Consider the following 27561-nt stretch of genomic DNA (forward strand, 5'->3'; position numbering starts at 1 on the left):
AATAGGAATGCTGTGAGTACAGGAGTGTGCTTCAAAGGCTCCAGAGAAGTTCTATGGAAATCGGTGTCCAGCAAATTGAACAAACACTCATCTGAAATCCGCGATGGCTCCTTCTGTCATGCGGATCGCTTATCCCCCACGCCAGCTAACAGATCCGTTTTCTGAGTTTACACTTGGGTCTGCCTCCAGGTAGTTCTCTGCAAACAACAGCCAACATAAGAAGCCATCCCGACAAGCCATGGCTACTCTTCGCAGATGCTTCTGACCCACAGGCTAGACAGCTCACCCCTAACCCTGCCTGAACGCCTGTCTCCAGAAGACAGCAGTGCAGACCCCCCTCAATCCACTTACCACTGACACCTTTGTCTAAGCTACATTCCTACCCAGTGCTTCGGGACAGTATCTTTGAGCCCCTACTAGGCCCCAGGAGGAAGCTGCTAGCTAGCCCTGCCTGGGGCCACAGCTCAGAGTCAGATGTGGGCTGTGCCATCGCCCAGGAAGATGCTGACAAGAGTAGCTGGGTTTCTAGCTGGGCCAGAGCGTACGTTCCCAGAGTAAACCTGTACAGAGGCAGGTCATTGCCAGACCCTCCTGGCTGCAGACTCTGCCTCCCTTCTCTAGGCTGCTGTGATACCTGACCCCTACCTGTGACCCTTGCCCGAGGCTCTGGGACCCATTCTGACCTAAGGGAGAAGCTCTGGGTCCCACCACCAGCTCCCCTTTGCTAACACTGGGACCCTTCCTTTGTACTCCAGCTAGATAAGGAGGATATTTTTTAATTAATTAATTTACTTATTCATTCATTTTGGTTGCGCTGGGTCTTTGTTGCTGCTCACAGGCTTTCTCTAGTTGTGGCAAGTGGGGGCTACCTTTGGTTGTGGCCCTGGGCTTCTCATTACAGTGACTTCTCTTGTGGAGCATGGGTTCTAGGTGCACGGGCTTCAGGAGCTGTGGTGCATGTGGGATCTTCCCGGACCAGGGATAGAACCTGTGTCCCCTGCATTGGCAGGCAGATTCTTAACCACTGTACCACCAGGGAGGGCCAGATAAGGAAGATTTTAGCTATTTCTCTGAGGTGCCATTGCTTGTCCTCAAATGTTGGTCACCAGTTCTTGGCTCCTGGTGCCTAAGTGGCTGCCTCAGCGATGCCTTTGCCCAATATCTCCCATGTTTCTCCTCCCTTGTTGCCCCTAAGCCTCCGCTGCAAGGGCTGGAGTCCTCCTGTGGCTTGAGCCCAGGGGCTGGGCTCCTGCCCCTAACAGGTTCTCCTGAGGCTGACTGTCTACCTGGGCTTCTCAGGAAGGTCTGTTCTGAGATGTCCTTATTGTGGCCGTTCCCCTACCGGGTGGGAAATACCCCTCACTCAGGCTAGAGCTTCTCACCCAAAAGCTTGCCTCCTGCCATTGCTTCTGAGCCTGGGTTTTGCTGTCTGCCTCACTGCAGTCTCACAGCCTGAGGCAGTGGAGGCAGGAGGTGGGGGCCTCTCAGCCCACTGGAGCTACACAGAAGTGTAACAGTCTGATCCTTCGGCCTGTCTACACAGACCTAGTTAATTCAAGTTAAAAACAAAATATAATGTGAGCTATGCTGGGAGTACTACTCAATCAAAGTATTGTTTATAACAATAATTCTTGGCAAAAACACATTATAACCATCAAGCAGCAAACAATACTTTCAGATTCTGAAAAATACAGTAGCCTGTTAGCTGTTTCCTCTCTCAGCCTCTCCACGCCCCCACTCCGCCACCCCCACCTCCAGTGCATCCCCTCTAGAATATCTTTCCAACTGCACGCCGGCCCGTGTCACTCTCTAGCTTAGAAATTTCTCGGCGACTCCCTGTGACCTTGGTCCCTGCCTCTCACCTCCCCACTGTCCCATCACACATGACCCTTTCTAACGACCATGGGCCGCTTGCCCTTCACTGCACGAGCAACGTGCAAATCACTCTACACCTCTGCACCACCTCTGCACCCTTGTCTAGCATGGGGGTCAGGCCTATCCAGCCCTGAAGGCTCAGTTCACACTTGCAATCCTCTTCTCCAGGATCTCTTGCCCCACCTTCCCCCCAGGCAAATCTGGGTCAGGTCACGTGCCCTTGCTCCTTATTCTTACAGCACCCCAAGCTTCCTCTGGCAGAGCACTTATCTCGTATTGAACTTCTCTCTTTAAACGCGTTTCTCCTTGTCTTTATATCCCTAGCCCAGACCAGAGAGTAGCAGATGGCTACCCCCAGAGATCCCTCCCTGGGGCCCCCTCCTTCTCTGACAAAGTCCCCTCCTCATGGTGGGCTCTCAAGCGCCACCTGCCACGTGCTGTCATATATTCCAGAGCCGGCAACTCAGCAAAAGAAAAAACAAAACCCGTTGTTTGTGAAGTCGAGAATGACAGTTCTGGGCTTTCTTAAAGCAAAGACCTATCTAAATCAGATTATTTTTAGTGAAAGTCTTAATTCATCAGTTAAGATGTAATAACATATCTTGAAGGAAATTGCCCATAGAAAAGTGGCTAAAATCTAACATGCTGACATGAACAAAATAAATTACTTCCATATGTTTATCCAAAAGTTTTCAGTTTATTCAGCATGTGCAGTGCTTATCCTTGCCTGGCACGTCCTCTGGAACTTGCTGTAAGTAATACACGATGCATATGAAATGCAGCTTTGGAATAAAGGGATGTATCAGAGACAGAAGATAAGTGTGGACACCAACCTGAGAACAGTTCTGGAATCGTCGCTAAGGATGATGTCTTTCACAGGGCAGAGGGTGTGGCAGCACTAGTCTGCTGCCTAGAGGTTCCAGAGCCTTCTTTGTCATTAAAGCTAATTAGCTGGTGTTAGTAAAGAGGATAATTGTATGTTCCTATCACTGGCACTTGGAATGTGAGATGGGGCGAGCGTTCTTCATGAGAATGAATGTTCTTATATCACCTCTAATGAAACTAGTCCTCTGAAGGTAATTTTTCCTGTATTTCTATCTGCATCCCAAATGTTAAAAGGTATAGTGACTCCTTCCTTCCTGCTCTCAGCCATCAGCTGAAACAAGAGCAAATGGGCAAAATGTCAATGAAGCTCATTTGATGATTCATGTCTTGGGAACTCTGCCCTCATTCAAAGAGTTGCTTTCTTCCAAATTTTGCTCTCTCAATATCACAGTGAGTCCTGTTAGTAGCATTAAAATGTCATCTTTTTTTCAAAAAGATATTTATCTATTTATTTATTTTATTTGGCTGCATCAGGTGCAGCGTGTAGCCTCTTTATCGCAGCTCATGGCCTTCTCTCTTGTGCAACATGGGCTCTAGACTGCACAGGCTTAATTACCCCATGGCATGTGGGATCTTAGTTCCCCAATCAGGGATCGAAACTTCATCCCCCAAATTGGAAGGATTCTTCCACTGGACCACCAGGGAAGTCCCCCAAAAGTCATGTTTATGAGCAGCCAGATAGAGAAAATAATAGCTATCCTATTAAAACCGTGCAAGAGTTCTCCTCGTCCTCAGACAAAACCCTGCCTCCTCCAAGAACCTATCTGATCTTGAGTTAATTTTCTAGCTCTGTTCCCCAGGAAACCAATAAAGGGGGAAAGTCAGCTCTGTGACTAGACAACAGAGCATATGGTTAAAATGATCATTTACTGGCATCTCGCATAAATACCTTGTCAGGAGCCATAGCTCCGGGCTTTCCTGCGTGGAATGAATTTTGTAACAGCATGACCCTGGTGGGGACATTGGAAGCTACGCTATGGAGGAGCCGCGTGGGCTATTGGCTCCCACAGGCTTTCTGAGTCAAGGCCACCAGCGTGGATCGTGTCTCCTTGCACCTGAGCTTTCACTGGAGGAGACAAAGACTTAGCTCTGGAACCCTTGCAAAGACCCAGCTAAAAAGAAGCGCATGACACTGACTGGCTGGCAAGCTGTGCTTCCTGTCCTGTGTCCTTCCAAGTGAATCTGAGCCAAGGGGCCTGTGATAGTCGGTTGGCTTAGTTGGACCCCCCCCCCCGCACCTAGTGGACATAATATAACCTGCCACTGTATAATGTATGGAAATTGGGTTTTCTGAGAGGTATTTTCTTAACGATGTGGCATGGACTGCCAAAGAAAAGATCAGTTGATTCTCCTCTTAAAAATAAGCATAAATGAAACACTAGAGCAAACATCTTATAGTCAGGGAACTATGTAAAAATGATACACAAACATGATTAAGGTTTGGGACGAAATAAATATAGAAAAGAGTCAGACACAATTTAGCAACTAAACAACAATAAATAGATATATTCACCTCATGGTTTCGTTCAATGAGGAATGGGATTCAGGGTGATGTTCTCTCTCTCTTTTTTTTTTAATATGAACCATTTTTTAAAGTCTTTATTGAATTTGTTACAGTATTGCTTATGTTTTTATGTTTTCTCTTTTTTTGGCTGCGAGGCATGTGAGAATCTTAGCTCCTCAACCAGGGATCTAATTTGCATGCCTTGCATTAGAAGGCAAAGTCTTAAATCACTGGACTGCCAGTGAAGTCCCTGTTCTTTAAAAAATTTATCTGTTATCGTATTCTATATGGTTTGTGTCTTATGTAAAAATTTCTGAAAATGAGTGGCATCTCTTTTGCTGAAATCATACCCTGATTAACCAAATGTTCATTTCTCCTTACACACTCCCACTCACCTTAACCCCTCCTCGTCACTTAGCAAGTGGAAATAATGAAGAGTAATTGGGGCAGAAGAAGGTGGTAGAGATTAAAAGGAAAAGGAGAAGTTATACGATAGGGTGGCTGGGAGTGGAATGGGGAGGTCTCAGAGTGTCGTCGGCTGTGGCACTTACCTGGCAGCAAGTCTCCCACGCAGTCTCACTAGACAGTCATCTCACTAGATAAGGCCCTCAGGGTATAAAGACAGAGGCTGTCCAAACATCCTGTTCCCAGTATGGAGATGCTGCATTTCGATTTTAAAACAGTACCTCCAAACATGACACTTAAAGGAAATGGCAACTGTGAATCCCATTTCTGGGACAAAGTCCCGGAATTTTAGAACCTCTGTCTCCTGCAAATTAATTAGAAATTTAAATGGTCTGTTTATTTATTTTAGTGTATCATGAAGCTTTTATTAATGTTAGACTAACTCTGTAGGGGAAATGGTTCATTTTATTGCTTTAATGTCAGGCTTTCTCATTCCCTGCGATGGGCATAAAACTGGGGCTGCCTCTGAGTTTCCGTCAGTCAGTGAGAAAGCAGTTACAGAGCACCTCAGGTGTGTCTGGAAGGGTTGCAGGAGCCACAGGAATCTACAGAGGTGCGGGAGTCACGGCCCCTCCCAGGAGCTCGTGGTCTACTAGGGAAAGCCACACACATAGAGGCATTCAGAGCCCACATTCACTGAGTTATTGAAATGCTCCACAAACTATGGTGAGTTTTTTTCATTTTGAAAACCTTGTCCCTTCATGACACACCCATATTATATCAAAAACCCCAAAGTGAAAGTCATGTTCTTCCATCAGTGAAAATAGACCAGAAGAGCTGATCTCTTCACATTTTGGAACTTCCAGTCTTTAAGCCCTTGGTGGGTTAAGTCCTGATCATCTTCCCTCCCAAGATCACAGCACAGTGGCAGCCATTCCCAATTAAGAGCTCTCCAGTTTTATCTCAAAACACTGGCATGTTTTGTCCAAGAGTGTACCCTGAGATTCAGCCCTAGACACATTTTTAAATGCCAGCAATAACAGTAGATACCTGGAAACTTGTTCACTTGACCGGAGAATATGTCATTGTCGTGAAATGAAACTCCGTGCCAGTAGATGTCACAAGGCAAGCGTCGGCCAAATGGGAACTGGAAGAAAGGGGAAATGTGATTAACTATTGCCCTGAGTGTCTCTTCTGTACTGATTCCCCGCGCCCTGGCACACATCACGTGATTGAATGCTTCTAACAAGCCGGTGAAGTTGCTGACATTCTTCCCTGTGTTACAGGGGAGGGAACAAATTCAGTCAGGCTAAGTAACTCTCTCAGGGTCATGACCACTGAGAGGCAGGGTTCTGATTCAGCATGGCTTGCACTCTACAAGTGATTTTACAGGCACTCATTCATTAGAATCCCCATAACCATTCTAGAAAGGATGATACCCATTTCACTGATGAGAAAATTGGGGATGAGAGAGGTAAGCAACACGCCCAAGGCTTCACAGAGCTGTTAACAGGCGGAACTGAATCCAGGTCTATCTGAATTCCAAACCATACTTCTCTTTCTCTGAAAACTGCAATGTGCAAACTGGTGCCCCTAAAACAAGTTCTCACAACCTCTCTCTCTCTCCCTCTGTTTCTCAACACACTCACACATACACAGTCCCCAAGGGCAGGATGTATTCCCGGGTGTCTAAAACTGTTCCTGGCATTCAACAAAGACTTTTGAATGAATAAATGAACAAACCAGGAATAGTCCTCTGACTCATGATGAGATAACCAGATTCTCTCTTCCAGGAATATGGAAATCAGAGATGCCCAGCAGCCTCGGCCGGCCCTTGAACTGAAAGTCATCAAATGCCAGAGCCGGGCAGCTGTGCTTGGCCATGTGCACAGAGAAGCAAAGGCAGCCAGTCTACTAAGAGAGGAGAAAGAAGCAGGTGCAAAGAGAAAAGCAGAGACGGGGCCATGTGGCCCTGGCGACACAGACCGAGTGACCTCAGCTCCCAGAGCTTCTAGACCCTGGGCCCGGGCCCTTCTGAGCCCCACTGTCCCTTCTGTCCTTGGATCCTGTGAGGCAGTCTCATACCCTTAGAATGCATCCCCTTTGTGCAAGCTAGAGGATTTCAATTACTTGCAACCAGAAAATCCCTTGCTAAGACCAAAGGGCCTGCTCTTTCTACATCTTATTTCCTCTCGCAGTTATCAACAAGCTCTGCATTTACGCCATGTAGTTTTTAAATGCTTCACTCGACCCTCCTTAAGGGAAAAGAGTGAGGACATGTTAGTTCATATCTAGAACCTACTTGTTAGAAATCCAAATGAAGAGAAATATCAGCATATTAAGTAAAAGCATCCAATTTTCCCATCCTAAGACTATAGTTAATCAGGATTTTTATCCACTCCAAGCTAAGAGGGTGACGTTCCAATGAAAGAACATGGCGTTACCAATGAAATGGCAGTGACTCAATGCTTCCCAATGATTCCAAATTAAAATGAAGGCAAACAGACTCAAGCCCTTTACATCATTCACATTGTCTCAAAACTGTGCCAAAGTGAGGCATATGTTACACACTCTATTAGCATTAACAACTTCCATCTATAATTTATAGCACTTCACTCATTTTCTTTGTATCCAGTGGATTGAAGTTATTAATTCGGCAGTCATAAATACAAGGAGATACAACATATGTTATTGTCTTCCAGCTGTTAAGTACTAATATAGAAGAGGGAAAAATAACTTTATGAGGAGGTTCCTCTATAAAGCATATTATCCAAGCAACATTTACTAGGATCCAAGTGGCTTTGCTGCCCACGCTGTGGGATCAACACCTGCTCCACGTCAGTGGATAGCCTAAGAATCCTTATCACCCTTAGGATCGCCTTTCAATCCTTGACACTTTCGTGATTTCTAAGTCAACCTTTCATTCAGAGAGCCCTTAGCTCATTCAGTTTTTAGAAACTGTCTTTTTCTAAATCAATTTATTCAATAACTTCTATGTGCCAGGCACTTTGCTCAGTGCTGAAAAAAACAGAGAAACAAGATATTAAGTAGGTCCCAGCATCTCATCTCTCAGGCTTCCCTGGTAGCTCAGTTGGTAAAGAGTCTGCCTGCAGTGCAGGAGACTGGGGTTCAATCCCTGGGTCTGGAAGATCCCTTGGAGAAGAAAATAGCAAACCACTCCATCTTGCCTGGAGAATCTCATGTACAGAGGAGCCTGGCGGGCTACAGTCCATGGGGTTGCAAGAGTCAGACATGACTTAGCAACTAAACCACCAAACCAGCATCTCATAATCCCATGTCTTTTTAAGATCTTTTGAAAAACCGCTTAAACAGCTAACATCATGCTCGATGGTGAAACTGAAAGCTTTTCTTCTGATATCAGGAAGGAGACAAGGAGATTCACTTTTGCCACTTTCTATTCAACATAGTATTGGAAGTTCTAACCAGAGCAATAGGCAAGAAAAAGAAATGAGACATCCAAATTGGAAAGGAAGAAGTAAAATTATCTGTTTGCAGATGATACGATTTTATATATAGAAAATCCTAAAGATTACATACACACACACACAATAAATGAACTCAACAAAGTTACTAGATGCAAAATCAATACACAAAAAATCAGTTGTTTTTCTATATACTGGCCATGAACAATCCAAAAAGAAAATTAAGAAAACAATTCAATTTACAACAGCATCAAAAAGTATAAAATAAGTAGGTATTAACCAAGGAGACAAAGACTTGTACACTAAAAATTACAAAATGTTGCCAAAAGAAATGGCAGACAAAGATAAGTGAAAAGATATCCCATGTTCAAGGATGAGAAGGCTTCATATTATTAAGATGTCAACACTACTCAAACTGTGCCAGGGTCCAGCCCCGGTGGATCCAGGGTAATTCGAAGCGGAGATGGAGTTGGTGTCCTAGGAAAAAGCTATTTAATTAGAAGTATAAAGAGAGATTAGAAAGGAATACTGTAGTAGGAAAATCAGAAGAGAAAAAGAGGCTGAATAACTTGGTTTATGTGGGATACCAATAAAGCTTCGAGACAAGAAGCTTGCACCACCTACGTAGGCCACTGGCGCCCACTTGAATAGCAGAGAGTGCCCCTCCTTGGACTCCCTCTCGCGTGGATCTTAAAAGCCAGGGCAAAATTAGCAGGCTTGGTAAGCACCCACACTCCAGATGGGAATTCAGCCAGAAAAAAGGAGAACAAGAAAGAATGACATGGGGGAATCAGTCTTTTCCAGAAACTGATCCATTTTCTTTATTTTCAGGTTTGCTTATATTAGAGATACCAAGGGAACATTTCATGCAAAGATGGGCACAATAAAGGACAGAAATGGTATGGACCTAACAGAAGCAGAAGATATTAAGAAGAGGTGGCAAGAATACACGGAAGAACTGTACAAAAAAGATCTTCACGACCCAGATAAACATGATGATGTGATCACTAATCTAGAGCCAGACATCTTGGAATGTGAAGTCAAGTGGGCCTTAGAAAGCATCACTACGAACAAAGCTAGTGGAGGTGATGGAATTCCAGTTGAGCTCCTTCAAATCCTGAAAGATGATGCTGTGAAAGTGGTGCACTCAATATGCCAGCAAATTTGGAAAACTCAGCAGTGGCCACAGGACTGGAAAAGGTCAGTTTTCATTCCAATCCCAAAGAAAGACGATGCCAAAGAATGCTCAAACTACCGCACAATTGCACTCATCTCATATGCTAGTAAAGTAATGCTCAGAATTCTCCAAGCCAGGCTTCAGCAATATGTGAATCGTGAACTCCCTGATGTTCAAGCTGGTTTTAGAAAAGGCAGATGAACCAGAGATCAAATTGCCAACATTCGCTGGATCATGGAAAAAGCAAGAGAGTTACAGAAAAACATCTGTTTCTGCTTTATTGACTATGCCAAAGCCTTTGACTGTGTGGATCACAATAAACTGTGGAAAATTCTGAAAGAGATGGGTATACCAGACCACCTAACCTGCCTCTTGAGAAATCTGTATGCAGGTCAGGAAGCAACAGTTAGAACTGGACATGGAACAACAGACTGGTTCCAAATAGGAAAAGGAGTACGTCACGGCTGTATATTGTCACCCTGCTTATTTAACTTATATGCAGAGTACACCATGGGGAACGCTGGACTGGAAGAAACACAAGCTGGAATCAAGATTGCCGGGAGAAATATCAATCACCTCAGATATGCAGATGACATCACCCTTATGGCAGAAAGTGAAGAAGAACTGAAAAGCCTCTTGATGAAAATGAAAGAGGAGAGTGAAAAAGTTGGCTTAAAGCTCAACATTCAGAAAACAAAGATCATGGCATCCGATCCCATCACTTCATGGGAAATAGATGGGGAAACAGTAGAAACAGTGTCAGATTTTATTTTGGGGGGCTCCAAAATCACTGCAGATGGTGACTGCTGCCATGAAATTAAAAGAGGCTTACTCCTTGGAAGAAAAGTTATGACCAACCTAGATAGCATATTCAAAAGCAGAGACATTACTTTGCCGACTAAGGTCCGGCTAGTCAAGGCTATGGTTTTTCCTGTGGTCATGTATGGATGTGAGAGCTGGACTGTGAAGAAGGCTGAGCGCCGAAGAATTGATGCGTTTGAACTGTGGTGTTGGAGAAGACTCTTGAGGGTCCCTTGGACTGCAAGGAGATCCAACCAGTCCATTCTGAAGGAGATCAACCCTGGGATTTCTTTGGAAGGAATGATGCTGAAGCTGAAACTCCAGTACTTTGGCCACCTCATGCGAAGAGTTGACTCATTGGAAAAGACTCTGATGCTGGGAGAGATTGGGGGCAGGAGGAGAAGAGGACAACCGAGGATGAGATGGCTGGATGGCATCACAGACTCGATGGACATGAGTCTGAGTGAACTCCGGGAGATGGTAATGGACAGGGAGGCCTGGCATACTGCGATTCATGGGGTTGCAAAGAGTCGGACACGACTGAGCGACTGAACTGAACTGAACTTGCTTATATACCTTTTGTTACACATAGAGACAAATGGAAATTTTAAAGTCACGCGGGGGTCAGCAGTCCTGACCTTTATCAAAATCAGGTGCTTCATATAAATGTATACAAAAAAGTCTTAGGGGTTTTACATCATCTTCTGGCCAGGGGGCCTACTAACACTTTATGATCTTTTCCTTCTGATAACGGTCAGTCAACCAGAAACTTATTTTCCAGGGGTGATTTTTCTTAAACAGGCACCACCCTCCAAAGGTACCAGATAAAGTTGCATTCCTATAGGGTTAGGGTGTAGTGGGTTACAATTAAGAAAGGAATTTACTTAGCCTAAGGTTTAACATGATTAATCTTAAAGGTTAATACTTATTTCTCCTATATGTTAGTTATATTCAATATAAGGGCAGGGAATATGGAGATTTAGCAGCAAATATTGGCTCAACAAATGAAAAACCCTTCACCAACATGATTTTTATCTTTAGAAAAACCCAGTGCTAACTAAGACTTTCAAAATACTCCAAACTCTCTGTGCTGTTTATGGTTGAGAGGTTGTAAACAATCGTGTACATAGTAGCAAGAGTGTGGATAATCCTGTCACACAAGCTAGTCTGCCAGCAGAGAGGTTTGACCTGAGACACCCTTGTCATGCCCAGGGATTTTTATTAACTGGAGCTGTAGGTTAACTCCTTCTCTGAGAGAGGTGGGGGACAGCCCCCCATAAAGTCAGAGGTGTAGGTGAGAGCATAAAGCAGTAAAGTAGGCAGACTCTGGTTTTGGGGGCAGATGCTCAGGAACAGGGGGTTTCCTGAGGCTCGATCCCACCTTTGCATATTCCTTCCTCATGACCTTTGCCATGGGCAGAGTTCCTCACGCTGGCTCCCGGCAAAAGTGATCCTTAGATTCAATGATATCCCAACCAAAATTCCAGTGACTTTTTTTTTTTTTTTGCAGAAATAGAAATATCCATCTTAAAATTCACATGACATATCAAGGGATCCCAAATAGCCAAAACAATTTTGGAGGTATCACACTTTCTGATGCCAAAACTTATAATAAAGCTATAGTAATCAAAACAGCACATAAAACAATAATGAGATACCACTGCACACCTTAAAATGCCCAAAGTCCAAAACACTAACAATACCAAGTGCTGATGGGGGTGAAGAGCAACAGGAACACTCATCTACTGCTGATGGGAATGCAAAATGGTACAGCCACTTTGGAAGACAGTTTGGAAATTTCTTACAAACCTAAACATACTCTTATCATATGATCCAGCAATTATGCTCCTTGGTATTATTCAAATTAGTTAAAACCTTATGTCCACAAAAAGCCCTCCGTGTAAATGTTTATAGCAGCTTAATTCATAATTGCTAAGGCTTGGAAACAACCAAGATGTCCTTCAGTAAGTGAGTGGATAAATAAGCCATGGTACAGACAGGCAATGGACTTTTCTTCAGTGCTAAAAAGAAATGAGCTATTGAGCCATGAAAAGACATGGAGGACCCCAGACCACCTAACCTGCCTCTTGAGAAATCTGTATGCAGGTCAGGAAGCAACAGTTAGAACTGGACATGGAACAACAGACTGGTTCCAAATAGGAAAAGGAGTACGTCAAGGCTGTATATTGTCACTTTGTTTATTTAACTTATATGCAGAGTACACCATGGGGAACGCTGGACTGGAAGAAACACAAGCTGGAATCAAGATTGCCGGGAGAAATATTAATAACCTCAGATATGCAGATGACATCACCCTTATGGCAGAAAGTGAAGAAGAACTGAAAAGCCTCTTGATGAAAGTGAAAGAGGAGAGTGAAAAAGTTGGCTTAAAGCTCAACATTCAGAAAACGAAGATCATGGCATCTGATCCCATCAGTTCATGGGAAATAGATGGGGAAACAGTAGAAACAGTGTCAGACTTTATTTTTGGGGGCTCCAAAATCACTGCAGATGGTGACTGCTGCCATGAAATTAAAAGAGGCTTACTCCTTGGAAGAAAAGTTGTGACCAACCTAGATAGTATATTCAAAAGCAGAGACATTACTTTGCCGACTAAGGTCCGGCTAGTCAAGGCTATGGTTTTTCCTGTGGTCATGTATGGATGTGAGAGTTGGACTGTGAAGAAGGCTGAGTGCCGAAGAATTGATGCGTTTGAACTGTGGTGTTGGAGAAGACTCTTGAGGGTCCCTTGGACTGCAAGGAGATCCAACCAGTCCATTCTGAAGGAGATCAACCCTGGGATTTCTTTGGAAGGAATGATGCTGAAGCTGAAGCCCCAGTACTTTGGCCACCTCATGCGAAGAGTTGATTCATTGGAAAAGACTCTGATGCTGGGAGAGATTGGGGGCAGGAGGAGAAGGGGACGACCCAGGATGAGATGGCTGGATGGCATCACGGACTCGATGGACGCGACTCTGAGTGAACTCCGGGAGATGGTGATGGACAGGGAGGCCCAGCGTGCTGCGATTCATGGGGTCGCAGAGTCGGACACGACTAAGTGACTGAACTGAACTGAAGCAAAAGAAGCCCATCTGAAAAGCCTATGTATCGTATGATTCCAGTTATACGACTTTCTGGAAAAGGCACCACTACGGAGACAGTAAAAGGATCAGTGGTTGCCAGGGGCTGGTCTTGGGAGGGATGAATAGGTAAAGCACAGAAGATTCTCAGGCAGTGAAACGACACCATCTCATGCCATAATGGTGAATTCATGCCGCCACACCTTTGTCTAAAGCCACAGAATGTACATTGCCAAAAGTGAACGTTAATATAAACTATGGACTTCGGGTGATAATGATCTGCAACAGAGGTTCATTGATTTTTAACAAAGCTACCACTTTGGTGGGGGATTTTGCTCGTGTATACGTGAGGGCAGTGATTATATGGGAAATCTCCAGCCCTTCTGCTCAGTTTTGCTATGAACCTAAAACATCTCGAAATTAAAAATAATAAAAATAAATTAAAAACAACGTGGTACTAGCATAAAGACAGGCGTATAGACCAATGGAATAAGACGAGAAGCCAGGAAAACGCCCTCTCATATACGGGCAAATGATTTCCGACAAAGATGACTAGACTATTCATTTGCAGAAGGAGAGTCTTTTCAAGAATTGGTGTTGGGAAGGCAGGATATCTACACACAAAAAGGTGGAGGTGGACTCTTACCTTACACCATAGATAAAAATTAACTCAAAGTGGATCAAAGACCTAATCATAAGAGCTAAAGAAATGAAACTCTTAGAAGATAATAGAGGCGGTAAGTGTCATGACCTTGGACTTGGGAATGATTTCTTAGGCATGACACTAAAGGCATAGGCAACAGAAGAAAAAATAAACAAAGTGAAAAGTGAAAAGAAATGTTAGTCACTCAGTCGTGTCCAACTCTGCGATCCCATGGACTGTAGACTGCCAGGCTCCTCTGTCCATGGGATTCTCCAGGCAAGAATACTGGAGTGGGTTGCCATTTCCTCCTCCGGGGGATCTTCCCAACCCAGGGATCGAACCCAGGTCTCCAGCACTGCAGGAAGATTCTTTATTGTCTGAGCCATCAGGGAAGTTTCAACTTCATCAAAATTAAAACTTTTGCATCAAAGGACACTGTCAACAGAATAAAAGGGCAGCCCATGGAATGGGAGAAAATATTTGAAAATCATAAATCTGATAAGGGATTAATATTTAGAATATATTTTTAAAGACTCCTACAACTCAACACAAACAACCCAATTTAAAAAATGGGCAAAGGACTTGAATAGACATTTCTCTATGTCTATTCAAGAGAAGATATACAGATGGCAAATAAGCACATGAAAAGATGTTCAACATCACTAATTATTAGGAAAATGCAAATCAAAACCACTTCACACCCATTAGGAAGACTATTATAAAAATAATAATACAAAGGAAATAAGTGTTGATGAGGATATAGAGAAATTGAAACACTTGCACAGTGGGAATGTAAAAAACAAACGACTGGGGAAACAAAAATTACCACATGATTCAGCAATTTCTCTTCTGAATATATACCCAAAAAGAAATGAAATCAGGGACTCAAACAGATATTGGTACAGCAAATGTGACAGCAACATTATTCAAACAATCAAAAATCAGAAACAGCCCAAGTGTCCATTGACTATCCATCAGTGGATAAACACAAAGTGGAATACAGGCACACTGTAATATTACGCAGCCTTAAGAAAGAATGAAATTTTGACACTTGCTACAACACGGATGAACCCTGAAGACATTACACTGTCAAGCAAGCCAAACACAAAAGGACAAACACTGCTTGACTCCACTTTTGTGAGGTAGCTTGTTGTTGTTCAGTAGCTCAGTCATGTCCGACTCTGTGCGACCCCATGGACGGCAGCCCACCAGGCTCCCCCGTCCCTGGGATTCTCCAGGTAAGAACACTAGAGTGGGTTGCCATTTCCTGCTCCAATGTGTGAAAGTGAAAAGGGAAAGCGAAGTCGCTCAGTTGTGTCAGACTCTTCGAGACCCCATGGACCACAGCCTACCAGGCTCCTCCATCCATGGGATTCTCCAGGCAAGAGTACTGGAGTGGGGTGCCACTACCTCTCCTAGTGAGGTAGCTAGAGCAGTCAAATTCAGAGCCACAGAAAATAGAATGGTGGCTTCCAGGAGCTTTGTTGTTGTTTAGCCACTAAGTCAGCTTTAGTGTTTAGTCACTCAGTGCTGAGTCAGTGTTAAGTCACTCAGTCCAGCTTTTCTGGGAACCCCATGGACTGTGGCCCACCAGGCTACAGTCCATGGGATTCTCCAGGCAAGAATACTGGAATGCCATTTCCTTCTCCAGGGGATCTAACTGACCCAGAGGTCGAACCTGAGTCTCCTGCACTACAGGCAGATTCTTTATCACGGAGCCACCAGGGAAGCCCATTCCATGAGCTAGGGGGAGGGAAAAATGGGGAGTTATTGCTCAATGTGTACAGAGTTTCAATTTGGGAAGATGAAAAGGGTCCTGGAGATGGTTGGTAGTGACGAATGAACAACTCTGTGAATGTATTTAACACCACAGGACTGTACACTTAAAGATGCTTAGGATGGTCAGTTTTATGTTATGTATATTTTACAATAAAATGACAACAAAACTGTCTGCTTACGCCCCACCCCACCCACCCCAGGCTAAGGGGCCATTCGTAGCTCTACTAGGACTCTCTGGAGCCTGGAACGCTGCGTGGATTGTCACAGGTAAATGAAAACTGACAAATGCTTCTCAGACCCCCCCACTCCCCATTTTTCTCAAGTTCATCGCCATCCTCCAGGTTACCTGGGTTCTAAACCTGGGAATTATCTTCCCTTTTCTCTTCTTCAAACCCTTTCAGAAAAAGCACTGGATTTGGGGGGTCAGAAAGCCTCAAAATCTTAGACTTGTCTCTGTTCACTTACCAACTATAAGAGCTTAAGCAACCAGGACCTCTGTTCTCTGTCCTTGGGAGACCCAGATGAGAAAACCGCCAGGTACCGACAGGGACCGAACAAGATAATGGAAACAAAAACGCTTGTAGGCACCACTGCTGCTGCTGCTAAAGTCGCTTCAGTCGTGTCCGACTCTGTGTGACCCCACAGATGGCAGCCTACCAGGCTCCCCCGTCCCTGGGATTCTCTAGGCAAGAACACTGGAGTGGGTTGCCATTTCCTTCTCCAATGCATAAAAGTGAAAAGTGATAGCGAAGTCACTCAGTCGTGTCTGACCCTCAGCGACCCCATGGACTGCAGCCTTCCAGACTCCTCTGTCCATGGGATTTTCCAGGCAAGAGTACTGGAGTGGGGTGCCATTGCCTTTTAACACTTAATGGGTAAAACAATAAATGATTCAGCACAATACAAATCTCAGTTCATCATTAATTGTTTTACCCATTAAGTGTTAAGCACCTACTTAGTGGCACAAAGTGTCTCAGATGCCAAAGACACAAGGGAACACGTCTGCCTTCCTGGGGCACACAGTCCATGAGGAGAAAGTGTTTTTGAAAGTGTTAGTTGCTCAGTTGTGTCCAGCTCTTTTCAACCCCATGGACTGCAGCCTGCCAGGCTCCTCTGTCCGTGGGATTCTCCAGGCAAGAGTACTGCAGTGGAAGGGTTGAATCAAAGTCATCCCAGTGTATCGCTACAAACCATGGTAAAAGCTGTGAGCCCTGGAGAGCAGGAGAGCACACGGGACTGAGCAGACCCGGGGAGCTGGAGAAGCATACCCTGAGTCAGGAGGCCCCATGTCCACCAGCCAATGCCTGGCTGACCCAGTGTCATCATTGATAGCATCTCTTTTTGCTTTCAAATATATCCTAGTTTGGGCAACAAATTAAATGGTCATCCTATTCCTGAGACAGGGCTATTAGAGCTGAGGCTGGGAGGAAGATCGGATAAAAGATGGAGAGAGTGTTCCAGGAAGAGAGGACAGGTGTGTGAAAGCCTAGGGCAGGACTGACCAGGCCACACTGGAAAGCCTGCAGAAAGGTCAGTGTGGCTGGAGCACAGAGGGCGAGAGGAAAGGTGTGTGAGGCCAGGCTGAAGACTGGGGCAGAGGCCACCCATGTGGGCCTGGACCCCAGGGCTCAGTGAGGCAGAAGGGAGGTCCTGGGGGAGGAGGATGAACCTGCTGAGCAGAATGAGTCAGAGGGACTGAGAGAGAGAGAGAGCATGAAGCCTAAACAGCCAAGGGGAATAGTGTGAATGTGGCCGGGAGGTCAACCAAGATGGGAACTAGGACATGATAACGTGGAGAGCCACATCAGAGCCACATCAGCCGCAACGATCTCCATGCTGATTGATTCAGCAGGCACCATGCTTACATTGGGAGGACTGATGTTGAAGCTGAAGTTCCAATACTTTGGCCACCTGATGCAAAGAGCCGACTCATTTGAAAAGACCCTGATGCTGGGAAAGATTGAAGGCAGGAGAACGGGACAACAGAGGATGAGATGGTTGGATGGCATCACCGACTCAGTGGACGTGAGTCTGAGCAAGCTCTGGGGAATTGGTGATGGACAGGGAGGCCTGGCATGCTGCGGTCCATGGGGTCGCAAAGAGTTGGACACGACTGAGCGACTGAACTGAACTGAACTTATGCTTATAACTGGTCTGCCCTGTTAAGTATTTCATGTGTAACTCTGAACCCTGCATAACACTGTGAATTTCTAGGACCAGAACAATGGGACATACTGTCTCAGGTCTCCAGTGATATCTAACCAGGCGTACAGTGGACCCTAGGCTCACAGAAAAATGAGAAGCATAATCCTGAAAACCCTCCTGATGCCCTCTTCCTCCCTCAAATCCCACTGCTCAGCAAGTCTTCAGATTTATCTCCTTATTTATCTTTTTAAAATATTTATTTATTTATTTGGCTGCAATGGGTCTCAGTTGCAGCACGCAGAATCTACTTCTCTGACCAGGGATTGAACCCAGATCCCCTGCACTGTGAGCACAGAGTCTTAGCCATTGGACCACCAGGGAAGTCCCTCTTCTCATTTATTTAAGTTTCCTCTCCTTTAATCCCCACTGCCTTACTTCAGGGCCTCCTTTCACACCAGGATGAGGGCTACACTGGCCTCCTCCCCAACCATCCTCCTCCCCACTCCAACCAAGGCCTCCTCTTTTGGTCTACCTGACACACACAGGGATTTTTTTTTTTTCAAAGCTCTGACCACGTCACTCCTTTGCTTACAACTCTTCCCATGGCTAAGCTCCAAGCCTGGACTCAAAGACGCTTCCAAAACTCCCCTCTGCCAACTTGCTTGCCTCAAGTTGGGCCACATACCTTGGGCACTTGCACTGTTACTGCCACACTACTTTGACTTTAAGTATGTAGCACTTTTTCCTTTTTATGCTGGTCATGGGATTCTCATGGTAATCCTATACGGATGTAAGAGTTGTACCATGAAGAAGGCTGAGCCCCGAAGAATTGATACTTTCAAACTGTGGTTCTGGAGAAGACTTGAGAGGCCCTTGGTCAGCAAAGCGATCAAACCAGTCAATCCTAAAGAAAATCAACCCTGAATATTCACTGGGAAGACTGATGCTGCAGCTCCAATACTTTGGCCACCTGACTCACTGGAAAAGACCCTGATGCTGAGAAAGATTGCAGGCCAAAGGAGAAGGGGGTGACGGGGGATAAGATGGTTAGATCGCATCACTGATTCAGTGGACATGAATTTGAGCGAACTCCAGGAGACAGATAGTGAAGGACGAAAGCCTGGCATGCTGCAATCCATGGGGTTGCAAAGTCGCACACAACTTAGCAACTGAGCAACAATGTAGAGCACTTTTCTGTTTTGTGGCCTGAGTTTCTGCATGCTGTTCCTTCTGCTTGGGATCTTCTGACTCAGCTTGACCCTCCAAGAGGCTATCTTACCTGCTCTCCCCTCTATGTGGCCTCCAGCACTTACACCCTTCACAGGTCATTCAGCAGCACCTTGCCTGTTAAATCTGTCTGCCTTCACATTCTTTGGACTCTTTGAAGATGAAAGCACCTTTCTAAGCTGGTGTATCTCTCTTTTTTTTTTTTTTTTTTTTGGCCACACCACGAAGCTTGTGGGATCTTAGCTCCCTGACCAGGGATCAAACCTGTGCCCCTGCGTTGGAAGCTCAGAGTCTTTACCACTGGACCAAGCCTGAGACTATTTTTAAACTTTGTGGGGTCAAGGAGCACTTTGAGATTCTCTCTAGAAAAACACACAAAGGCACAAAATTTTCCATGTGATTTAAGGAGAATTTAAAGACTCCATGAAACCCCTATTTGCTCACAGACACCATTGTTAGCAACATCTGCAGCTCGTTTCATGAATGAACACATGAATAAAAGGATTTGTGAATAGCAGCTACTCAAAGACACTGTCATCACCATCATCATGAAAGAGAGCTGTTATGTGAGGCCTATTTCCAAGTCTATGTTAAGTCTTTACATATATCACCTCATTTAATCCTCACAACAACCTCATGGGAAGGGGGCTCCTATAAATCCTACTTACAGATGAAGCAACCAAAGCTTGGAGAGATTAAATAACTCTCCCAAGGACACAGAGCTAGTAGGACCAGTTGCTGTTGTGGTTGTTTAATCTCTCAGTCAGGTCTGATTCTTTTGTGACCCCTGTGGAGCATAGCCTGCCAGGCTCCTCTGTCCATGGGATTTCCCAGATAAGAGTACTCTAGTGGGTTGCCATTTCCTTCTCCAACTAGAGGCAGAATCAGGAGCAAATCCAGTCCTGCCTGATCGCAAGGCCCAAGCTCTTAACCACTGCACACAACTGGTCTTGAGCTGATCGCTGTGGTGGTAACTCTCAGTCATGGACTATAGTAACTAACCTACCCTCAGCCCATGCGCTACCATCTTTGCCATAAGGGAAGTTCCTCCCTCAGTGCATATGCCTGTGTGGACCCAAATTCTCTTCCCTCTTGCCCAGAAGGGCTTAAAAAAAAAAATGCTTGCAAACTAGCCGGGTTCTAACAAGAACCGAAACCATTATGTCCTTTGAACACATTTGCATTTGAGGGACTGATGTTCCAGTCAATTTTCTAATGGCCCAGAGAGGAAGTTCAAGCCCCCCGAGGATTCTGTAAAATTGAAATTTCACAGTAACTGTTGATGAAAGCACAATTCATGTTTCTATACTTTGTGAATGATTTTCTCCATAAAGCCTCTTCATGAACAGAAAACCTTTCAAGGGACTGGACATAAAAGTAGCAAATAAGCTTTGATACAGGCAAGCATATGTGTAAAAAGCATCTTTGAGGGAAATGACCCAAACTGCTGCTTTAAAATGAGGGGTCCCGGGACTTCCCTGGCAGTTCAGCGGTTAAGACTTCACCTTCTAATGCAGGCGGTGCGAGTTCAATCCTTGGTCAGACAGCTAAGATCCCACATGCCTCCGGGCCAAAAAAAAAGACACAAATATCGCAACAAATTCATTAATGACTTTAAAAATGGTCCACATCAAGAAAAAAATCTAAAAAAAAAAAAAGAGGGGCCCCAAGCATTTGGAGAAGGGTGATACAAGGAAGGCGTAGCAGCCAGAGCAACACATTCGGACTAGGGAGACCCTGGCTCAAGTCCTGACCCACCACAACCCTCCCAGAGACCTTGACACACTGACCTTGCCCCTCTAAGCCTCAGCAGCTCATCTGCAGCGGAGGAAAATGGCTGCAGTAAAACCTGTCTACCTCCCAGGGCTATTATGTAGAGTGAGGTAATGCACGGGAAAGCACTCTGTAAACAGGCAATTGCTCTTATATGGGATAGTTATTATTTTTAATGTCCAAGGAAATCACCCCAATGAGCAACTTCAATTAAAAGAGAGGCCCACCAAATATCAAGCATCATTAGGACAGCTCTTGGGTAAGAACACCAACACCGCGGTGGACTTGCACTTGGGAAACCTTCCGCGACACCCTCAGGCAGAGTTATAGATTTGTCTGTGCTCTGTGGATGCCTGCGGTCCAGCCGCCGCCTTGCAGGGTGTTTATGTCTACATGACTGCTTCCCCACGAGACAGGAGGCTTCAGGGTAGAGACTTTTATTCTTTATGCTCTCTCCCCCACCTACCCATCGGTGGGAGGCAGCCTCTAAGATGGTCTTCAGGGATCCCTCCTCCTGGAATCATACCCTGTGTTGCTGCCTCTCACACTGTCACAGGCTGGATCTGTGATAGCAATAGAGACAGAGGAAGTTAAGGGAACGAAACTTCTGGAGGGCGTCTCCATACAAAGGCCGCGCCCTCCTCCCTCTCCCTCTCCGACTCTGTCTCCCCCTCTCTTCCTCTCTCTCCTGTCCTTCTCTCTCTCATCATCACTCACTTTAAGAAGGCCAGGGACAAGTAAGAAGCCAAAGCCCCCTGCCAACGGCCACGAGAGTGAGCTTGAAAGCGGACCTTTCCACCTCAGTCAGGTCTTCAGAGACTGTGGTCCTGGCCGACAGCTTGACCACAGCTTCCCGAGGGGCTCTGAGCCAGAACCCCCAGCTGAGCCACGCTAGGATTCTTAACCCTCAGAAGCTGCTGTGGTAAGCTGCTGAACTGAGAGGAAACTGGTTACACAACCATGCTGGTTCTAGAACAGGGTCCGAGAGAAAGAAAGCATTCTGAGGATGGAGTAATTTAAGACTCATATATCATTAAAATGAATATAATACTATTTATTGAAAGCTTAGTTATGTGCCAGGCATCTTACATATATGCCTCCATGTTGACTTGAAAAAATACAATCCCCTTGCTAATAAAAAAAAAAAATTCAGTCCCAGAATTTACAGCCATGTTGGATCTATTTCCAAGGATTTTGCTCTTTTCACTCCACTAAGCTGGATGGCTGGATAGATGGATTAACTATGAAAAGCAAATTAGGGGGAGTCCCTGGCGATCCAGTGGTTAGGGCTCAGTGCTTTCACTTGGCATGGGCCTGGGCTGAACCCCTGGTTGGGGAACTAAGATCCTGCAAACTGTCTGGCACAGCCCAAACATATGAGCACACACGTCTATTAGTAAATGAGTTGTGGTTGACACTTCAAGGAAGAATGGAGCACAGAAGAGTCAGCAGAAGGCCAATTAGGATAAGGAAAGTGAAAGTGAGGGCTTCTCTGGTGGCTCAGCAGATAAAGGATCTGCCTGCATTGCAGGAGACCTGGGTTGTTGGGAAGATCCCCTGGAGATGCGAATGGCAACCCACTCCAGTAGTCTTGCTTGGAGAATTCCATGGACAGAGGAGCCTGCCAGGCTACAGACCATGGGGTCGCAAAGAATCAAAGACAAGGAAGTGAAGTGAAGTGAAAGTCGCTCAGTTGTGTCCGACCCCACGGACTATTATAGTCCATGGAATTCTCCAGGCCAGAATACTGAAGTGGGTTGCCATTCCCTTCTCCAGGAGCTCTTCCCAATCCAGGGATCAAACCCAGGTGTCTCGCATTGCAGGTGGATTCTTTACCAGCTGAGCCACCAGGGAAACCCAAGAATACAGGAGTGGGTAGCCTATCCCTTCTCCAGGGGATCTTCCCACCTCAGGGATTGAACCAGGGTCTCCTGCATTCCAGGCAGATTCTTTACCAACTGCGCTATCAGGGAAGCCCCAAAGACAAGGAAAGGACCAAGCAATTGCCCTTGAAGGATGGACTGAAAATCCAGCACTCTTTTCTTCAATGGAGAAAGCAAGCCGACAGAGAAAACTCTGGTGGAAATCCACCAGATTCTGAAGGGTGTGCCCAGATGGAACACAGTTGTATCTGCCAAGTGTGAGTGACTCTAAAGAAGGGGAGGCCCTCCTGAGCCTGGGAGAAGAAGGCTGGTTCACCCTTCTCTACTGTTGGAATCCCAGCTAACAGCATCACTCTCCTCCCAGACAGATGAGAAGAGACCCAGCTGAGGGGCCACCCACTGAGGGGCCACCAGGAGGTTCTGAGGTAGGAGCTAGACGGGCTCCAGATTGGACATGTACCATTGGCCAGCCTCCTCTTTGCACTTCCTGAGGCGAGAGATAGGTGGGCTCCAGTTGAGTAATTTACAACCAGCCCCCTGTTTGCTCTCAGAAATGGAAGTAACAGAAACAGGGTAATGAGTCAGTTTTCATATCCTGTAAACATCTCAAGGGAATAGTCAAGAACAAAAGAGGGAAAACCTTGAGTAAAGGATACAGGAGACACTACACATGCGCACAAGGGCTCCTTGGAGTCAAAAGTTAGGGGATAACTCCAGGCTATAACAAGTCTTGCTCCTCCCAGAAGCCTCCACTTGGAGATCCTTCATGGCTGAGGGGTGTGTGCACCCCAGGGGAGGGTCCCAGAGTAGGTCAGGTGTGGAAAAAGAAACCAGATAACTGGCCTGAAGGAAGACAAAAGACCCGGAAGAACTGACTTATGTAAATGACTTAACCACCTCTTTGCTGTGCTTCACCCTGGGCTGGGGGACGCCCACACCCCCTCTCTCCAGGTGCGCATCTCTGCCTTGCTTCTGTCTCAATTAAACAGTTTCTCTGTGTGCTCTCCCACTTGTTGTTGTGCTGTGTCTCTAATAATAAACTTTGTACCTGTGTTTACAGTTTCTGCCTCTGTGATAAACACATTTTTCACTGGGGGCAAAGATCCAGGGAAAATTAGCTTCTAGCCTCTAGCCCTTGCCCGTTTGGTGGCTAGGATTCCTGGTTTTCATCTAGGCTGCCCAGGTTCAATTCCTGGTCAGGGAATTAAGATCTTGCCTCATGTCACCGCTCACTGCTGCCTTGCCGAAATCAGTTCCAGGCTTCCTCCTGCCAGTGCAAAACGTGGTTCATGAGAGAAGGCCTCCCCATGCTGTCGAGGGACCTGCGAGCTTCCTAAAGGCAGCATCCTGGGATGGGGCTTCAGGGAAAATCTGCAGGTGGGGCAATTCCAAGCATGTTTCCTCAGTGGGAACAATCACGGTAACATGACTGGGTTATTAGACGGATTAATAATCTGTTTAGCACTGTGCCTCACACACAATGGGGCTTCCCAGGTGGCTCAATAGTAAAGAATCCGCCTGCAGTGCAGGAGATACGTGTCAGATCCCCGGGTCGGAAAGACCCCTTGGAGGAATAAATGGCAATCCACTCCAGCATTCTTGCCTAGAGAATCCCATGGACAGAAGAGCCTAGCAGGCCGCGGTCCATAGGGTTGCAAAGAGTCAGACACGTATGAGTGAATGAGCACACACACACTGGCACACAATGCCTGGTGCACACACACGTGTTTTTTTTTAAAAGCTAGTTTCTTTTTTTTCTTCCACTGTCTCTCATAACCCTTTGTCACACCTATTGATTCATAAGATATCACCCAAGGAGCGAGGGTGTTCTCTAGGATGAGCCCAAGGTTGAACGTACAGAAGTTAGCTCAGGGCAGGGACAGCCATGCAGGTCTTCCTGTGTGTGCGTCCAGCTCTAGGGCAAACCTATACAGGCACAAAAGCTGCTTGACTCAAGTTCAGGAACCTGGATTCAAATCATAGGCCTGGCAACTACCAAGGGCCTTAGTTTCATCATCTGAAAAAAGAGGACTAGCAAACCCACCCTCTCTCAGAAGGTGCTGGAAAGATGAAACACAACCCCACAAGTGAAAGGATGTTTATGAACAGCCTGGCACACAGTAGGAGCTAAATTAGTCCAATTTAGAATATTGAGAGCGGACCTCTTAGATTGTTCTTCACCAAATGAAGTTCCTGGCGAGAAGGGCAGAGAGGAAGGGTCCCAGATTTTTTTCCCCGATGGTAGAGAAAGCAGAGGCTGGCCCTGCATAAATGCACTTCTTGAAAAACAACAGTGAATCAGACATAGCTCCAGGGATGTGGGGAGCCACCTGGGGGTAGAGGCATATCCTTAACAGATGAACAGGTTCTGTGTGACAACATGCTATGTCCGAGCCCAGGAGAGCCACTGCTCCAGCTCCAGGTGAGGAAAGTTTAAACCAGGGAGGGGTCATTTGAGCTGGACGTGAAGCAGGTGTCTGCCAGGCAGAGATGAAGAGAAAGAAATCGGCTGAGGGGAGAGTGTGGGCCAGGCAGGGCACCTGGAAGGGCAAGGGGTGCCCGCAGCCCAGGGTCACTAGAGAGACTAAGCTACAGGGATCCATGTGATCCGATGGATGGTGAGCGGCTCGCAGAACAGGCGGAGGGGCTTGAACTTGATTCTGCAGGTGGAAGAGAACCAGGGACATGCTTAATTAAGCAAGGCTGTATGGACCCGGTTAGAATCCAAACAGAGAGAAGGTAGAGGGGGACTGGAGGCAGCCAGACCCAAGAAGGAGCCAAGGCTGGGAGAAAGGCGCTGGAGTGGTGGGTGGAGGGGAAATGACCTGGCAAAGAGAAAAAGGATATGCTGGGTGTAGGCTCAGGGGGAAGGCACCGGAGGGAGGGGGAGGAGAGGAGGAAGGGGAAAGCCCCTCAGTAGTTCAAGAGAAAGAACTGCTCTGACAGGCCCCTTCACTTTGTTTTTGTGTGTGTGTGAACCATTTTTAAAGTCTTTATTGAATTTATTACAATTCTGTTTCTGTTTTATGTTTTGGTGTTTTGACCGTGAGATATGCGGGATCTTAGTTCCCTGAAGGGGGATCGAACCCACAGCCCCAGCATTGGAAGGCAAAGTCCTAACGGCTAGACCACCAGGGAAGTGCCAGGCCCTGTGCTCGGAGGGAGCCATGTCTTCCGTGCACATGGGCTGACTTTTCTATCTCGCCCTTTCCGAGGTTCTGGTCACTGGAGACTGGAGAGGATTCTGCCGGGATAACCAGCCCTTTAAGGAGACTTCCGCTGTAGCAAAGGCACCGCCTGGCTCCAGTGGATTTCCCAGGAAGACAGTAATTCCTCATCCTCTAATAGAGCCAATAAATATAGTGAGAGGGTAAGTAATTAACAACCTTTTTCCAGAAAGGAGCAATTCTTGTGATCTATGGAGTTTCTTCTCCTGTTCACTTCTTCGTTGTTGCAAATACGATACTCCTGGTAAGCATGCAGTGCGTTGTTCGCTGAGTTAATCGCCAAAGCATGTTGTATTATTTTATTAAATCCATTCATTATAATTGACTCATATGAATTAAACCTGGAGGAGCTACGGTGAGAGCTGTCGTCCACCTTTGCGTCTCTTCTGATCTTAATACTTTTAATGAGATCAAAATGGTTACCAAATAATTTAACCACAGCAAAAAAAAAAAAAAAAAAAAGCCCATGTTAGCAGGCAGGGAAGATAACCTTGCCCCTTTCGTAATTTCCATGCCCTGTAGCAACCTCCTTCAGTTATTTATTCTAGTGTCTGATTTCCCACCCGTAAAGAAGCTTTATTAGTGGTAATTATATTAGGCAAAGGGAAAAGAAAAACTTTGCAAACTTCTAAAGTGATTTACCTCTTGGCTTGCAGTTTTAATTAAAATTCCAGTTTATTTAGCAAATAGCTCTGAAAAGATTAGATACCAATTTAGCGCTATGTTTTTTTCCCACTTTCCAATTCATCAGGGAGACACAAACAACAAAATAACGCATTTAATGACTCTTACTCCATCCCATCATAATTCAGCCTATGGAAAAGAGCTCTAATATCAATCATAAATTATAAATTAACTCCATTATGCTTTGCAAAAATCTCAACAGTAATCTCCCTGCTCTCTACTCCCTCCCTCACTGTGAGTAAATGATCTCAATTCACCACAAGGCCTCAAATTACCCAGTCTCTCCCATGTCAAAACTTCAAATGTGCTTATTAACTGGAACGGAAACAAAGCGAATCAGGTTTCTGTTTCATCAGCCCTTCCTCCTATTGGGGATTGTTGTTATTAATAGCTAAGGTGTGTCTGACTCCTTTGTGGCCTCATGGACTGTAGCCTGCCAGGTTCCTCTGTCCATGGGATTTCCCAGGCAAGAATAATGGAGTGGGTTGCCATTTCCTTTTCCTGGGGATCTTCCTGAATCAGGAATTGAACCTTCATCTCCTGTATTGCAGGCGTATTCTTTACTGCTGAGCCACTGGAGAAGTCCCCCCAACTAGGGATACCAAACAACTTTTCCCAAAGTCATTCCTGATGGCTCATCCCTAGTTGACCTGCTACCCAGGCCAGTTGAATGGTTTCCATGATGGCAATGCCCTCCAGAAATTCAGTGTAAATGCACCATGTTTAGCTGCAACATCAATTCATTCAACATACCAGCAAGTGCATGCCTTTGAGGCGGGTGGCATGTTCAGGGAATGCTGAGAGGCCCCACATTATAGGGGCAGAGGGTTAACGGCAGGAGACAGAGCTGGAGAGGTGGAAACAGGAGGGTAAAAGACGTGGTCCTCACCTTCGGGGAGCTTGTCGTACAGCAAGCGAGTCACACACGTGAACAGGTCGCGGTAACGCCTGCGGCCACATCTTAGCTCAGCGTCTACTACGTGCCTATGTCAGAGCCGAGCTCTCTCCTCACAGTCACTCTCCGTCTCCA

At 45.8% G+C, this 27561-nt stretch overlaps 1 protein-coding gene across 1 annotated transcript in view; it reads right to left on the reverse strand.

The window, feature by feature from the left end:
• TTLL11 (tubulin tyrosine ligase like 11) overlaps positions 1-27561 on the reverse strand; it is a 266686-nt gene that overhangs the window by 203489 nt on the left and 35636 nt on the right. The window contains exon 2 of the mRNA XM_052648686.1: positions 5720-5816. Coding sequence (XP_052504646.1) covers positions 5720-5816 — 97 coding nt within the window. The remainder of the gene's footprint in view (positions 1-5719; positions 5817-27561) is intronic.

Source organism: Budorcas taxicolor, chromosome 11, assembly GCF_023091745.1.
Source record: "Budorcas taxicolor isolate Tak-1 chromosome 11, Takin1.1, whole genome shotgun sequence".
NCBI classification, from domain to species: Eukaryota; Metazoa; Chordata; class Mammalia; order Artiodactyla; family Bovidae; genus Budorcas; species Budorcas taxicolor.